Consider the following 15,007-nt stretch of genomic DNA (forward strand, 5'->3'; position numbering starts at 1 on the left):
AAAATTTTTATTGGCACACACTGACGAATTATTTTATTAGAAATATGCCTGAATGTGCTGTTTGCAGTATCATTACTGTTGCTTGACTTGGTAGCTAACTTCATACTACAGTATCATAAACTTTTTACGTACGGAAAAAGAAGCGTCACGTTATAGGTCAGTCCAATGAACTTCAGCGTTCCACTCGCCAGAGACATAAGATGGCGACCGCGGAACCGGTGAGTACCTTTTATTTAACAAATATTATTCACAAAATGAATCATAATCCGTTAATTTACAGTTAATGATCTTATTCTATCATGTTAATATTGTTCGTCTAAGGACTTGCTATGGGCGGCATGTCAATTTGAACATTGTTTGTTCAGTTTTGGCCTGGAAAGTGCAAGTTCCTCTGCCACGACCTAGCTAGCTCGTGCTAGCTCTAGCTAGATAGTACAGCACAGTTTGAAACCCACGAGAACGCAAATTAGCTATACTACAGTACTAGCTACATGCTACATTGAGCAAAACCAGGTTAAGTGTAACAGCTGTTTGATTGGTTGATCGGATATTTACACTATAATTTAAGATTTTTCGTGGACTAAGTAAATTAATTATCCAACAAATGTATTATCAACCACGGCACTAGACCGTGCTATTGGTATAGTTACTTTGTGGTTTTGACCTAGCAACATTTTAGTAAGTTTCTTTTACGTGGCTCGTTTTGGCTAGCAGTAGCCCTAGCCACGCTGTTGCATGTGCTGACGCTATGAACTCTAAAGCTGACGTTAGGTACTGTCTATAGGCATATTAGCCTGTTTAATGAAACGTATTACTTCGTGTCACACCAGGTATGTTAGCAGCTACTAGCCGTTAAGTTTAACCAGACAAGATTGTCCACTGAGTCCATTCAGGGACACAGAGAGATTCACAGGTTGCCGTTTTGCGTGATCTCTTTTAATAAAAAATTCTCCCATGAGTTTTCCCAAACGATACCACATTGAACACAAAGATACCTTGATCTTATCCCTTGTTGTTTCTTAAACTAGGATACCAATACAAATCCACCCCAACCTTCTGAAGATGGACCTGAGGAGACTGGGCAGGAGGTTGTGAGCCCTGAGAGCTATATAAAACACCCTCTCCAAAACAGGTTGGACAGTTTGAGATTTTGCAAATTGTAATACATTTGTCATTACCGACTATTTAAATGTACCATAGTGCTCTACTTACAAATTAATAATTTTCTTGCCCTACACCAAAACTGGCTTTATGTTCAATGTTATATATCAGTAATGAGAAACTAAAGTGTCTCACTAATTTGTAAAAAAAAAAAAAAGATTGTGTCAAGTCTGTTTTCATGTCATGCAAGCTGACAATATTTGCTGCTGTTATCCGGGCACAGCCAATACATTTTTATTACTATTATTTATTTGCAAGTATTGATTTAAAAATGCTCAGTTTTGATTCTCTTGTCCATCCATGACTTAATTTAAGAATGCAGGGAGTAGGGACCCAATTTGAAGTCCGATTTTTTTCTGAATATCAGTTGTGAGCTCCACAACTCAACACACAAGACTGACTACTTACTAACCTAGAGTGAGGTCATGCCGGGAAATATCAAACTGAGGCTTGAACGTATCAGAGTTTGATATTTCCCAGCATGACCGAACAGCCGAGGTTAGTAAGTTGTTTATTATATGGTATTTTTAGCTCTTTTTATTTTGTAAATGAAAATAAATGATAGGCTAATTGTAGCTAGCTCTCACGTCTTCTCACGGTGTTTCAGGTGTTGCCTAACACCCAATTACTTTTGATAGAAAGTGGACAACACGGCTCTGCAGAAATGGCTTTAATTCCAACACAAATAACAACTCTTAGTTAACAATTTCTTAGTCGCTGTTGATGTCTTCAGTATCATCTGGATAGTAAACTCAGCTGACTCCTCGATATCGCTCATTTTGAAGATGACGTCAGAGGAGGGCAATAATAATCAGACCGCGGACCGGCGATGAGGTCAATACGCGGCTGGCATGACTACCCATTAGCCAATCAGAGCGCTCGTACTGTCGTTGCCATATAATAATATGACTTATTTCATAAAATTGTTTAAATTTAATTAAAAGAACAATTCTTTGTATGTGCTGGCTACAGCAATGCAGTGGAAATCCACATTACAATTAGTAATAAGAAAAAATGTGGCTTGGCTGAATATTGTCCATGTTTAATTTCTAGATAACTACACAGCTTGCATGGTTCAGGAGTCTTGTTTGCTAGCACGTCCGAGCACACAGACAGGACACACAGCAAGAGGATTGTGATTGTGATCTGCCCATTCTTTGGGAATCAGTGCTCTAGTCAGCAAATCCCATCCTAAAATTCTGATCTAATACTACATGGGGAAAGTAAAAACATTTATTTGCAAATAGTGCTGATGAAAACCATACCTTTCTGATATTCTTTGAGGCATATACGATGCTGATCACCATGTGATTTAATTAGCCTATCTGGTGTTTACTTACTGCCAATTCAATTGTTGTCTTGTTGCCCCCTCCCAACAGATGGTCTCTCTGGTTCTTTAAGAATGACAAGAGCAAAACGTGGCAAGCCAACCTCCGCCTCATCTCCAAGTTTGACACAGTTGAGGATTTCTGGGCGTAAGAATTCATTGTTTTTGTTGTTGTTGTACATTTAAAATGTTTGATCTTTTTGAGTTGGCAGACCCTTTCTCCAAAGAAATTTACAAAATGTTGTTGCAAATTTTGTTGAATTTCTACCCTGCACATTCCTCAATCACATGCACACTACTTACTGCAGGGCTATTTGTTATGTTTGTGTTTTTATATGGTAGTTGTATAAATTACCCCAAATTTCCAATGAGTTGATGATTGGATGGGCTCTGCCCTGCACTCAATGCTGTAATTTAGTACTGTATTTTAGGCTACAACCAGGCTAGGCAGTGGTATTCTAAACAACTGAGCTAGAGTCACAAGAATGGCGGAGAAAGAGCAGGCCATTAATCCAGTTCCAGATGTTAAAACTCTATTATAGAATTCCCCAATACTAACAGGCTTGTTTGAAAGTATTGAGTACTAACATTAGCCATGTTTATGCTCATTATGATAATGTTCTTACACAATTTGTAATTTGTGAGAGAAAAAAGATGTTGCTCTCAAAAGCTCTCTCACTCTCGTGGATTAACTAGACTTGTCTCCTAGCAGTTCTGTAGTCAGGCAGCGCACGTTCATGTGTTTTGTGAGAGTGGCTTTGAAGGGAGGGGGTGTGATTTTATGGTTTGAATAGTTTGGAATAGAAGCTCCAATAGCTTGCAAAACTTGCCTACTCCAGCTTTAATTTCCCATGGAAGGTTTCTGTAAAGTTTACACCCCTTTGCAACCTTATTTGCAATAGCTTTACCTGCATTCACAAAATGTTCTTGTAATTTCAGCCTCTATAATCATATTCAGTTGTCAAGCAACCTGCTGTCTGGTTGTGACTACTCATTGTTTAAGGTAGGTTTGGGACATTTGGCCAAAGCCAATTAGCTGAATAATTCAATCTTCTGATTATTGAAGAGTTATATTGGAAAGAAATTCCTTGCCACTTTTTTTTTTCTCCTTGTAATTTTCCCCTGGTTTATCAGGATGGCATTGAGCCCATGTGGGAGGATGAGAGGAACAAGCGTGGAGGGCGCTGGCTGATCACACTGAACAAGCAACAGAGGAGACAGGAGTTGGACCGCTTCTGGCTGGAAACGGTTAGAAATGTTTTCAAAGCTTGTGTATATTGTTTATGGAATATTGTTTATTCAATAGCTATAATGTGAAATCTGTGTCTTTTTTCCTGCCCAGCTACTCTGCCTTGTAGGAGAGGCATTTGATGATTACAGTGATGAGGTCTGTGGAGCAGTGGTCAACATCCGTACAAAAGGAGACAAACTTGCCATCTGGACGGCAGACTACGAGAACAGAGACGCTATCACACACATAGGGTATGTCTTCCAATGTCCATCACACATATAGGGTACGTCTTCCAATGTCTATCACACATATAGGGTATGTCTTCCAATGCGATATTGTTACATTTCTGAAGTCAGGAAATCACAAATTCAGCTCAGGGCACCATGAAATATATATATATCTTAGGGTTGTGACTTTATGACCAAGGACAAATGTGGGTCCTCAGGTTAGACCATTTGAGAACCACTGATTTTAAATATAAGGCTGTAAGTCAATCCTAATAACTTGTTGGTATCAGCTTTCTCATGCATTTTTCTTTTCTTTAAAATTACATGATATCTGTGAAACTTCAGGAGAGTGTATAAGGAACGCTTGGGAATCCCAATGAAGATGACCATTGGCTATCAATCTCATGCTGACACAGCCACAAAGAGTGGCTCCACCACCAAGAACAAGTTTGTGGTTTGAAAGATATCTTGTGCCTATAGTTTATTTTTTTGAAAAGTCTCCTTTTTGTTGTGGGGGCTTGTTTACTTCACTGCAAGAACTGCGAGATACAATCTAGAGAAGAAGAAAAATATATATATATCTTAAGACTATAAACCAAAGCTTCATCTGAAATGGACCTGTACTGAAATCCAGGATAAACACTTGTGTGCAGATTCACAATTTCTGTGGAACAATTTCTCAACTTGCCAATGCCCTTAATTCATATGTCGTACAGGCAAACATGCAACCGTAAACATTTAAACAAAGAGACGTAAGAGAAGAGTATGTATTAAGAGATGTTAATGTTCAACGTGCTCTTATATTGGGAAAGTAGTTATGATTTATTTAATGGCAGGGAATTTATCCGAAATGTAATGCAAAAACATTTGTGTGCCCTTTATACAGCATTATTATTATTATTGCTGTAATCTTTAATAATGTTAAACCATTTTAATTTATTATACAAATTTGCTTGTTTTAGTCTTTGTTCAACGCTATAGCCTTAAACAATTAGAACATGCAGTCAAGCTAATCAACTTTTTTTCATAGAATGTTAAATTGATTATAACTTTGGTTTTGCAATTCAATTTAAGCGGTTTTATATTGTGGGATACTTTGGAATTGGAAATGTGTACATTCCTTGAAGGAAATAGTTTGATATTTGACTTACAGTGACACTGTATTCCAATGCATCCATTTATTAGTGATTGGATTTAATCTCATTTGATTGTTTGCTTACAATGGAAGAATTGTATTAAGTCTTTTAATAAAGTGTTTGGTGACTTTAGCTCTTTTTAATCTAAGAATAAACAAAACTTATTTTTGATTCCCAGTCAGATTGTGTGCATAGTTGCTGTTTCTAATATCTTGGCTATAAACTAAAATTTGTGGTGTTTTTAAATTTATGAAAACAAAGTAACCCCTTTAAAGAGAGCACATTTTGCAACGAGGTATTTCAGTCTCGGCCAGGGGTTCCCAATCCTGGTCCTTGGGCCTCCCTGCCCTGCATGTTTTAGATGTTTCCCTGCTCCGACACATCTGATTCCAATGAATGGGTAGGTATTTAGTTATGCAGAAACCTGCTAACGACCATTCATTTGAATCAGGTGTGTTGGAAGAAGGAAACATCTAAAACATGCAGGGCAGTGAGGCCCGAGGACCAGGATTGGGAACCCCTGGTCTAGGCTAACCTAGGTTTTGTGCACAACAGCTTCTGGATGTGCCAGTCTGTAACGGAGCCTACAAGGCTGATGGAGCACCGCAAAATGGAAATATGCCTGTGGTGAAAAAATATATAGTGTCTCATGTTGGGTGGTTGTTACTTTTATGTAAGATTTTGTCATGTCTTGTCTGTTGCCTGTTTCATAAGTGTACCTCCTAACATTATGTTAATATCATTTTAAATACTATAAGTTTGGTGCTTTATGCACTTCAATATTGCTACTGTAGGGTTTCTTTACAGGACATTGAAAACCTACGTTTAATAATGATCTGTGAAAGAAAAATTGCAGATTTGTCATTGATGGAGCCGTCCTGTCAGATATAAGTTTAATTTTCCATAATTTCCACTAGAGGGTGATGCTATTTCATTTTTGTGCAAACAGTCTGTCTTACTTAAATATATATGTAAATTAAAGTTTTAGTAGGTAAATTGAAATGCCTCCAGCTCAATTTCAGTGGTTCCACAACATTTTGCTCGGGCGCAGTGGGGTTATGCTCGCGGGGTGGAATTTTGTTCGCAAAGTGTATTTCTGCTCACTCAACTGATTTCTGCTGACGCAAGTCTAGATTACTTTTGACAATTTGTGGGTGGATTTGACAATTTGAGGCGGAAATCTATGGAGGCACTGCCCTCTTTTGATCGCTTGGTCGCTTTTAACGCGATAGCATCGCACCAGAGAATGTCTGATCGCACCCTGAGGGACATCCTTGTACCTTGATTGATAGCTTTCTTTACAGGAAGCACGAAGTGATACTAGGGAACTCCAGACAGTGGATGGAACAATGGCGGCGACACCTGAAGATATACATGTGGGCCTAAGTGATATTGAACGATGATGGGGGGCCTCGTCTACCAATCCAATAATTGTAACGGAATCTGTCTATCAAGGTACAAGGATGTACCTGTGGGTGTGGTCGCGTCGAAAGCGACCAATAATAAGAGGGCCAGTGCCACCATAGATTTCCGGCCCAAATTGTCAAGTAATTTCAACGCGCGCGAGCAGAATTTCACTGCGCGAGCAGCTTGTCAGGCGTTCGCTCGCAACTGTGTGTACAACTCGCGGTTGTTGAATTTGTGCTCAAGTATGCGAGTGAAAAGTTCATATCTGCGTGTGAAGTAATCTATGCGCTCTCGATTTATGACATAATACTGACACCATAGCCCTATAATTTGTCAATAAGCATTTGGTCCAATGCCTGAATCCGTAGATTATCAGATTTTTTTAATGGCAGATTTTAATTAATTTGTATTTATTTGTCCAATGGAAATGGACCCATGAGTACGTTGGCTTTTTGTGTGTTTAAGCATCTTGATAACATGACATAATAGAATAATGTACATAAAATACTTTTCTCGATAAACTGGTTCAATGAATGATCTTTTTATTGGAGCCACCTGAAACTACACACATTTGAGTTTGATTACAGGATTTAGGAAAATCACCCCCTCCAAATCAAATGACTTCTATGTCTACCAACAATTTTGAAATAGACATTTTAGCATTTCTTTGTAGAATAATGTAAGATTTTGTAAAATGTTCCAATGTTCCATTGGAAATAAATTAGAAATTGTGAGTGGATATCAACATATTTTTAAGACCTGTACATTAGATGATTCATTTACAGGGACTTTGACAGCTTTAATTCATTCCCACTAGTATAAGGATCAATGGTAGGATTTGTTTTCCAAGTAGAATAAATAATGTAGGGGTTTATAACCATCCATTCAAAGTGGTTGTGGGCGAGTTATCCAAGGTGTGATGAATTAAACATAAAGCCTTGGTGTGGACTTTCACAAAACAAACATGGAGACATTTGAGGAAGAATTTAGTGATTGAATAAACAAATCTGGTTAATATTTGTGTGACATTAAGGGCTTCTGTGTGTCATCCATACATTTTCATTATTAAAATAGTAAAATACAGATCTTAATCAACATTTGTTTTCTTAATGTTTCTGTTGAAACACAGAAAAGACAACTGGTTTGCAGAATAGTGCCATTTCCCTGACACAAATGACCGACTTAAGCATTAAACCAACAGCCAACAAACTGAAAATACGCGTCGCAGGAAATGTTGTATGGAAATCTAGACTTTAGGGTACCGGATTGTATATAAATGTATTTACTAGAGTCTGTTTGATGTATGTACATACATATGATATGAATGTACTAATAAATTAAACTGTAGAGTAATCATTTGGTTTGTTGTGTGATCTCACAGTTCACACGCACCAGCGTTGGTCTGCTCTTTCTATTTTGGTCTTCTTCCCTCAGTCTTCTGTGTCAGCTGCCTCATGAGAAGGCAGCAAGCAGACTGTCAGCCCAAATAAGGATAGCTATGTTCTCGGCTTGCAAGATACAAATTAAATCCACTGAGACACCAACCCCATGGGTAAATGTTAATGTAGCTGATCCAATACTGTTGCTTTAACACTTCTCTGTGGCACTCTCATTCTGGTATCTGCGCAAGCTGCCAGGTGTCCCAAAAGATAGAAGGGAGCATGTCAGAGGAAAATACACAAATGAAAGACAAAAATAGGACTGAGGGCAAAAGGTGTACAATTATAAAGGGGCCTGCTGAACATATGTGTTATAAAGGAAGTTGTCAAATAAAGTGAGGGGAGAAGAGAAAGAGCCAGGGTGGGAGGGACCGAAAAAACCTCCTTGTGGATTTTGTTTTACCCATTCAGAGCTGAGGTTGGACTAAGCCTGATCAGCTCACAGGTGATGAGCAAGAGGAAAGTAAGGAGGGGGGAGGATCTGAAGAAAGAGAGGAGGGAGCTGAACTGAACCTCCACTGCGTCTCACACCAGTAAAGAAACCCTCTCTTTTTTTTCTTCATATGTGCTCTTTCTGCTTCCTCATCTCCGCTTATCCTCCTCTCGATCGCTGCCCTAAATCCTGTCTCACCCCGGGGTTCGGCGGTGTGAACGAGCGGAGACAGGACAGTGCGACCCTTGCAATGAGATGTGCTGTAATCAAAGAGAAGGAGATAAAAGGATATTGTTTCCATGAAGGGCAGAGTGGATGGATGACACAAAGAGGATTGAGCGGGCACTCGGAGGCTGTGTATGAGCGTCAAAGTGTGTGTGTGTACAGCTGTGCGCGCATGTGTACGTACCAGCTCGGCAGGGTGCCCTCTCAGTGAGATAAATCAGAGTATGGATTTGGGAATTGGCAGCAACACTTAAAAGGTAAGAACCATTTATGCTGTAGTTGTCACAGAGTGTACGGAGGCAAGATTATATTGTTTTATTTTTTCTTGTTCGGAGGAGGGGAAGGAAAACCAGCTGTACAATTGTTGTTAATCTGTTACTGACAGACAGAGAACCAAAAATAACATTTAAAAGGCACATCAATTTAATCAGTCTGTTGTCGTCTCCGGCGTATAAGTTCTTTGTGGGTGGGTGATTTCATCATCATCGTCATCGTCTGTTGTGGGGTGGGGGTGGGTGATGGGGGGGGGTGCTGAATAGGCGTAGCCTTGTTCTGTGAGTGATGTATTAGATTATGGGCCAGTGCCAGTCACCTTTGTTACATTTAATGAGGGTCAATACTTTGCGTAAACTGTAGGCAGTAAGGAAGACTGAATGAGAGTGTGAATGTTGTGAAATTCAGGTTATGCATAAAAAAGAGTTGTGTGTGAATAAAATGTTTTTTAAATGTTGGAATATAATAATAATATTTGAATAGAGATGGATTAATTATTACCTTATAAATGTAAGTACATTGACTTACTTAACAAATTGTATAGTTTCTGAAGAAAAACAATCATTTGTGTTGTGATCCATTGGGTTATTGATGACTATCTGGACAAAGAGGCAATAGACGTATTGATGAGAGTTTCAGACATTAAATAGATTTAAAAGCAGGTACATCACACATCAAAAGATGAGCCAAGTGCTTTTTCTGCTCGTTATTTTGTGTGGACAAGGTCTCCTGTGTACCTACTGTAAATATAGTATGAGGTGAGATTCTGAATGGCCATAGGTCTTCATGCAGAGGATAACTTGTGAAAACCTCACACCGTTCTCTGTTGACCTTAAACATGAGATATCGAACTGAATTATAAATGAGCTATGCTCCTGAAGAGGTCTCCAGCCATGGCTTGCCAACTTTATATGTCTGCTATGTACAAGCTAATGGAGAAGAGAGAATGAATAACCAGTAAAAAGCGTTACCACGGCAGCCGTGCAGGCATGACTGTGTAGTGCGTGTGTATGTGTGTGTAAGGTGTTTCCAAGGCAACCTGTCAGGGGTGTGTTTTCTCCCTTGAGACAGTGAGGAGCAGAGAGGAGAGAACTGTCTCCTTAGAGGGGGAAGGGGAATCTGAGAAGTAAACGGGGGGGGGGGGGGGCATATTGTTTTCTGCCTCTCTTTTGACAGATATTGTTATCTCTTCCTCTCATGCACCTGTCTTTTTGCCTGTCCATCTCTAACCATCCATTAAAAAAGAAGCATTTCACAATGCATGTGAGGCTTTATAGACGCCACAGTGAGGAGGAGGATATGAGGTGAACCCCAGGGAGTGGCAGATAGATGCGAATTGTGATAAAAGCCTGCAGAGTTTAATGTTTCCCTCTCTCTTCTCTTGTTTATGGAATATAGATGCAAGGGAGTTGCAGCGTTTTAAGTTTACCCAATGTAGCCCTAAATTAAGCCAGTGTTTGATTGATATTAGTGACAGTATTTGTAGTTTGTAGGGAAGATGAGGTTCCTCTGTCGTGTCACTAGTTGTGGATGATTAGCATTGCAGATGTACTTTCCGTGGGCGTTAGATTCAACAAACTCAAGGTTCCCCCATCTGTCTGCAATAGGAACAGGGTGCTAGATTCAGCACTGTTGTGCAGATATGAACAGTATTCAACTTACGCCCTCAAAGGGCCTACATTTACATACATGTCTACCTTACACAGACCTTTTACTTATATACACAGACATGAGCAGGTGTAGATTGGATCAATTCAAGAATTATGACTACTCAGAGGCAGAACCAGGAAGGGGGTAGTTATTCTTAGATCACATTGGTCTATGTACTGTTTGTTGCTTGCGTCATGGTGTCTGCATTTCTTCTCCAACAGTTTTCATGATTCGGCTGCCACAGAATATCAGTAACCTGCAAAAAAATCTAACACACATGACCAACACAGCTTAAAATGTGGTTTCCCTGTAGATTCCATGAAAAAGATTCTATGCCACAGGTGTTTGATAATGAATAAAAACGTACCTGGGTTATGTATTTCTAAGACTGAAAACACTAGGGCCGCGACAAAGAAACCACAAAGGTTGCACAGTATTGTCTAATGCTCCATGGTAACAGCTAAGGTACGGGTGTATCATCTAACACTCCATGGTAACAGCTAAGGTGCTGGTGTATCCTCCAATGCTCCATGGTAACAGCTAAGGTACGGGTGTATCATCTAACACTCCATGGTAACAGCTAAGGTGCTGGTGTATCCTCCAATGCTCCATGGTAACAGCTAATGTGCTAGTGTATCTTCTAACGCTCCATGGTAATAGCTAAGGTGCTAGTGTATCTTCTAACGCTCCATGGTAATAGCTAAGGTGCTAGTGTATCGTCTAACGCTCCATGGTAACAGCTAAGCTGCTGGCGTATCGTCTAACGCTCCATGTTAATGTAAAGAATTTGATATCTTGCTCTCACATATTATTGGGAACCCACTGAGACCAGAATAACTACATATTGAGCAAGCTAGTGTCTTTAACCAATCAAGTGACCAATTATACAAAATGAAGAGTAACTATGCAGAGATTTAGAATTCAAAATTCACAAGGTTGTGACTTAATACTTTTTTTCTTTATGGAGTTGCTCAACATCACCCCTGTCTAGAACCATTAGTCTTGAGTCTCAATATATTTGCTGACCCTTTTACCCGGCTGGCTAATATCTTCAGGTGTGCTTGTTTTTATAGTTAATGACAATTAACAATGGAAATAATAAAAGGAGAAAACTAATCGGGGGGAAACCGGGGTCAAACACAACCTCAGGATCAGAGCACACAGACCCCTGTTGCCCATCAACCTGTTGCAAATGTCCAGTCATTGGAGGAAGAAAATAGCAGACTTCAGACCTCAGAGGGCAACTCAAATATCAGTATGATAAAACACTCTCCCGTCCACACGTTTTCAAGCATTTTCCGAAAGTCTTCTACAAGGAAAAATCTGAAAACACGTCTCTGTACTGCGCATGAGTAAAACGTATGTCACCTCAATGTTTATTTATTTCTTATTATGTACAAACTGACATAAATCTTTTAAGGACAAGGCCTCACACACTCAACAAGACACAGGTCCAGGTAATCAGGCACAGGGGAGGACTGGGGCAGGGAGAAACATGAAAACTCAAATGGGGGGGACGGCCGTGGGAGTGACAGCAGCTGCATCTGTTCTGTGGATGTCACGGCCTGGACTGACCTGTCCAACAGCACACTCCTTGCAGATGGCCTTGCCGGAAGATGAAAGCTAAAGCCACAGCTTCAGTGTCATTAAGGATGAGTAGGCTACACCTTGCTGCACCAGAGAGTTTACATACCCTATCATGAATGTGAGCTTTTTTTCATTATATGCTGTTTGAATTTATCAAGAGCAGTGCATATCCAGATGCAATGCATATTGTATATTTTCACATTTAAGGCTCTAATAATTGTCTGTATCAACAGATCGGTTTGAGTTTTGGCTTAATGATTGCTCATTTGAGGTTTGGTAGCATTTGTTGTCTTCATTTATCTGCAAAATGAAGGCATGCTAAGAAATAAAGAGGAATGATAGCAATGCAAATCTAATTTTGATGTTTAACAATAAGAAACTAAGTATCGGGCTAGTAATCTGAAGGTTGCCAGTTTGATTCCCGGCCGTGCCAAATGACGTTGTGTACTTGGGCAAGGCACTTCACCCTACTTGCCTCGGGGGAATGTCCCTGTACTTACTGTAAGTTGCTCTGGATAAGAGCGTCTGCTAAATGTAAATGTTGGTAGAAATACGTTTTCTAAAGTGAAAGGTGGTTTTTAGAGAACTGAGAATACATGTAATGAGAGACAAGTTGGGGGGAAAAACACAATTTGACAAGAGAGAACCAATGAGAACATAAGAAGATTGCTTAGAAAGATAGCTCTGCCCAAATAAATATTTATGAATTTCACATAAACACTGAGTTAAATGAGTTGAGAGTTGCTGTTGGGACAGAGACAATTTGATGAGGGAATGTTGCAAGTGTGTGGATTTTTCCCTAATCTTGTGAAAAGTGTTAGCATTTCACATCATCACTCGGCTTGTCAGCGACTTGGGGGATTCATTTGCAAACCAGTCCCATGTATCAGTGTGTAACTATCCTTCCAAATTTAAATTTAGTAGCTGTCATGCTGTACAGTTTTAACTCATACTTGCATTACAATACATTTAAAAACATTATATTCTGACAAATGTATGAACTGCACATCTTGAGTGGTGTTAGTAGTCTGACTGATGACTTCATAGACTAATAAAAATAGTTTGGGGGCTGTTCTATCCAATCTGTTGTTTCTGTGTTATAATGCAGAACTTACAAATCCTTAAAACATTTTACTCACCCAAGTTGTGTTTAGTTCATAATTACAAGTCTCCCATGTTCTACTGTTTATTGTTATTTTGTGGTGTTATTTTAAGTCATCTACAGGAGTTGGAGTGAAGTTTATTGGTAAGTGTTGTATTATAGGCTACTGTCTTTTTCCTCGAAGAACAGATATGTTTACAGCACAGGGCAACCCAGGGCACAGACTGAAACCAAAATATGGAAACTTAAATTGTTGAACTTTTCTGAAACCTATTTTACATTTGAGCATCCTTTCTCAGCTTTATGATTCTTCAGTGTTAATGTTCTTATGTCTGCTTGATGAACAGAACCTTAATAGGCTTTTTAGTAAGAAGAAGTAAGTAAAGTCACTGACAAAAAGCTTGTATGTATGTGTATGTATGTATGTATGTATGTATGTATGTATGTATGTATGTATGTATATATATATATATATATATATATATATATATATATATATATATATATATATATATATATATATATATATATATATATATAATTATATATATAATTATTTTTTTACAGTGCACCAAATTCTGTGAGTGACAGTAGAGACTACTAATCCCCCAGAATGATTTGGTGACGGGAGAGTGCTAATCCTCAGACACCATTCAGAGCCAGAGAACCCTGCTTAATCCCCCTGGTATGCATCAGATGTAAGAAAAGGGGACGTTAACTGGCTCTCCTCAGGAATAAAGAGTCAGGAAGTAGGGCTAGTCATCCATAAGGAGATAGTGCCAACATACAGAAGCTGTTGTGACGATGAACACTGTCCTCAAAGCACCCTTCCTGCTTAAAGTGTTAAACCTTAATAGTGAATTACATCAATAGCCACATATCCAAGTACCAAACAGTTAGAAAGTAAGAAGACAAAATAGGCTGTTAAGTGATGTAGTACACATCAGGAAGACAATTTAAACCACAGAGATACGAATAAAAAAAATCACATTTTTGCTGCCTCACTGGAGACTGAATCCTTCTAGAATTAGTGCATTGATCTATTGATTGTGTCTTTATTTGTGGCCATAAACACTATCTGAACAGTTGTGTCAACTATATTGTCAACTGATACAATTGACCTTTCGCAAAACCCCTCTTCAAAATGGCCTTGACCAATCCTACTGTAGCAACTGATCGCTAATTGAAGAAGGTCATCGAGGTGCAAAATGGGGAATTTTGTCATTTTTCCTTTCCAAAGCCAAAACCCTCGAGGAAAGATGCTGGCGGTGGATAGAACAATATGGGAGGCCCCACTCCCAGTTAATACTTTAAAGATCAACAAACACTTGTTTGCTCCAACTAATCTAATTTGATAAGCTGTTGTCATTGTCTATCTGATGCTATGTTATATGTGAGACTTTCAATTCAAACTTAGAGAATGTTACGGATATGCAAGTTTGTCAGCCCTCGGGGACCCCCAAATGGGTTGTGGCCTACAATGCCTATGTAACGGATAGCAGGTTGAACTCTGATCCTTGAGGCACACAACCAACACGGTGAGACAGTTTATAAAAATATCACCTTATTAAATAGCCTATACAGTTCTTAAAAACAGAAGACTTAGTTACGAGCAAATTGCAGCTCCGCACCTGGTGCCAAAAGCTAGGTTTAGCAAATCCACAGCAACTCACAGCAAACCCACGGCAATTTTACAGCAAACCCACAGCACTGCAAAACGCAATCGTACACCATAACTGTACGCCGCAAAACGGCGATAGGCTCATAACCCCCAGTCCCCCATGGAAATAGCATAAAATACAGATTAAG

The 15,007-nt window shown here is 39.2% G+C and overlaps 1 protein-coding gene across 1 annotated transcript; it reads left to right on the top strand.

Moving 5' to 3' along the window:
* The first annotated feature begins 72 nt into the window (after window positions 1-72).
* Window positions 73-5,263, top strand: eif4eb (eukaryotic translation initiation factor 4eb). The gene is made up of 7 exons (XM_084674505.1): window positions 73-218; window positions 1,029-1,132; window positions 2,541-2,636; window positions 3,428-3,491; window positions 3,623-3,736; window positions 3,831-3,970; window positions 4,292-5,263. Exons 1-7 carry the CDS (start codon window positions 201-203, stop codon window positions 4,404-4,406), a joined length of 651 nt encoding a protein of 216 aa, XP_084530631.1. The 5' UTR covers window positions 73-200; the 3' UTR covers window positions 4,407-5,263.
* The last annotated feature ends 9,744 nt before the right edge of the window (window positions 5,264-15,007 follow it).

The sequence above is a fragment of the Hypomesus nipponensis genome, chromosome 3, assembly GCF_054491055.1.
Source record: "Hypomesus nipponensis isolate SF chromosome 3, ASM5449105v1, whole genome shotgun sequence".
Taxonomy (NCBI): Eukaryota; Metazoa; Chordata; class Actinopteri; order Osmeriformes; family Osmeridae; genus Hypomesus; species Hypomesus nipponensis.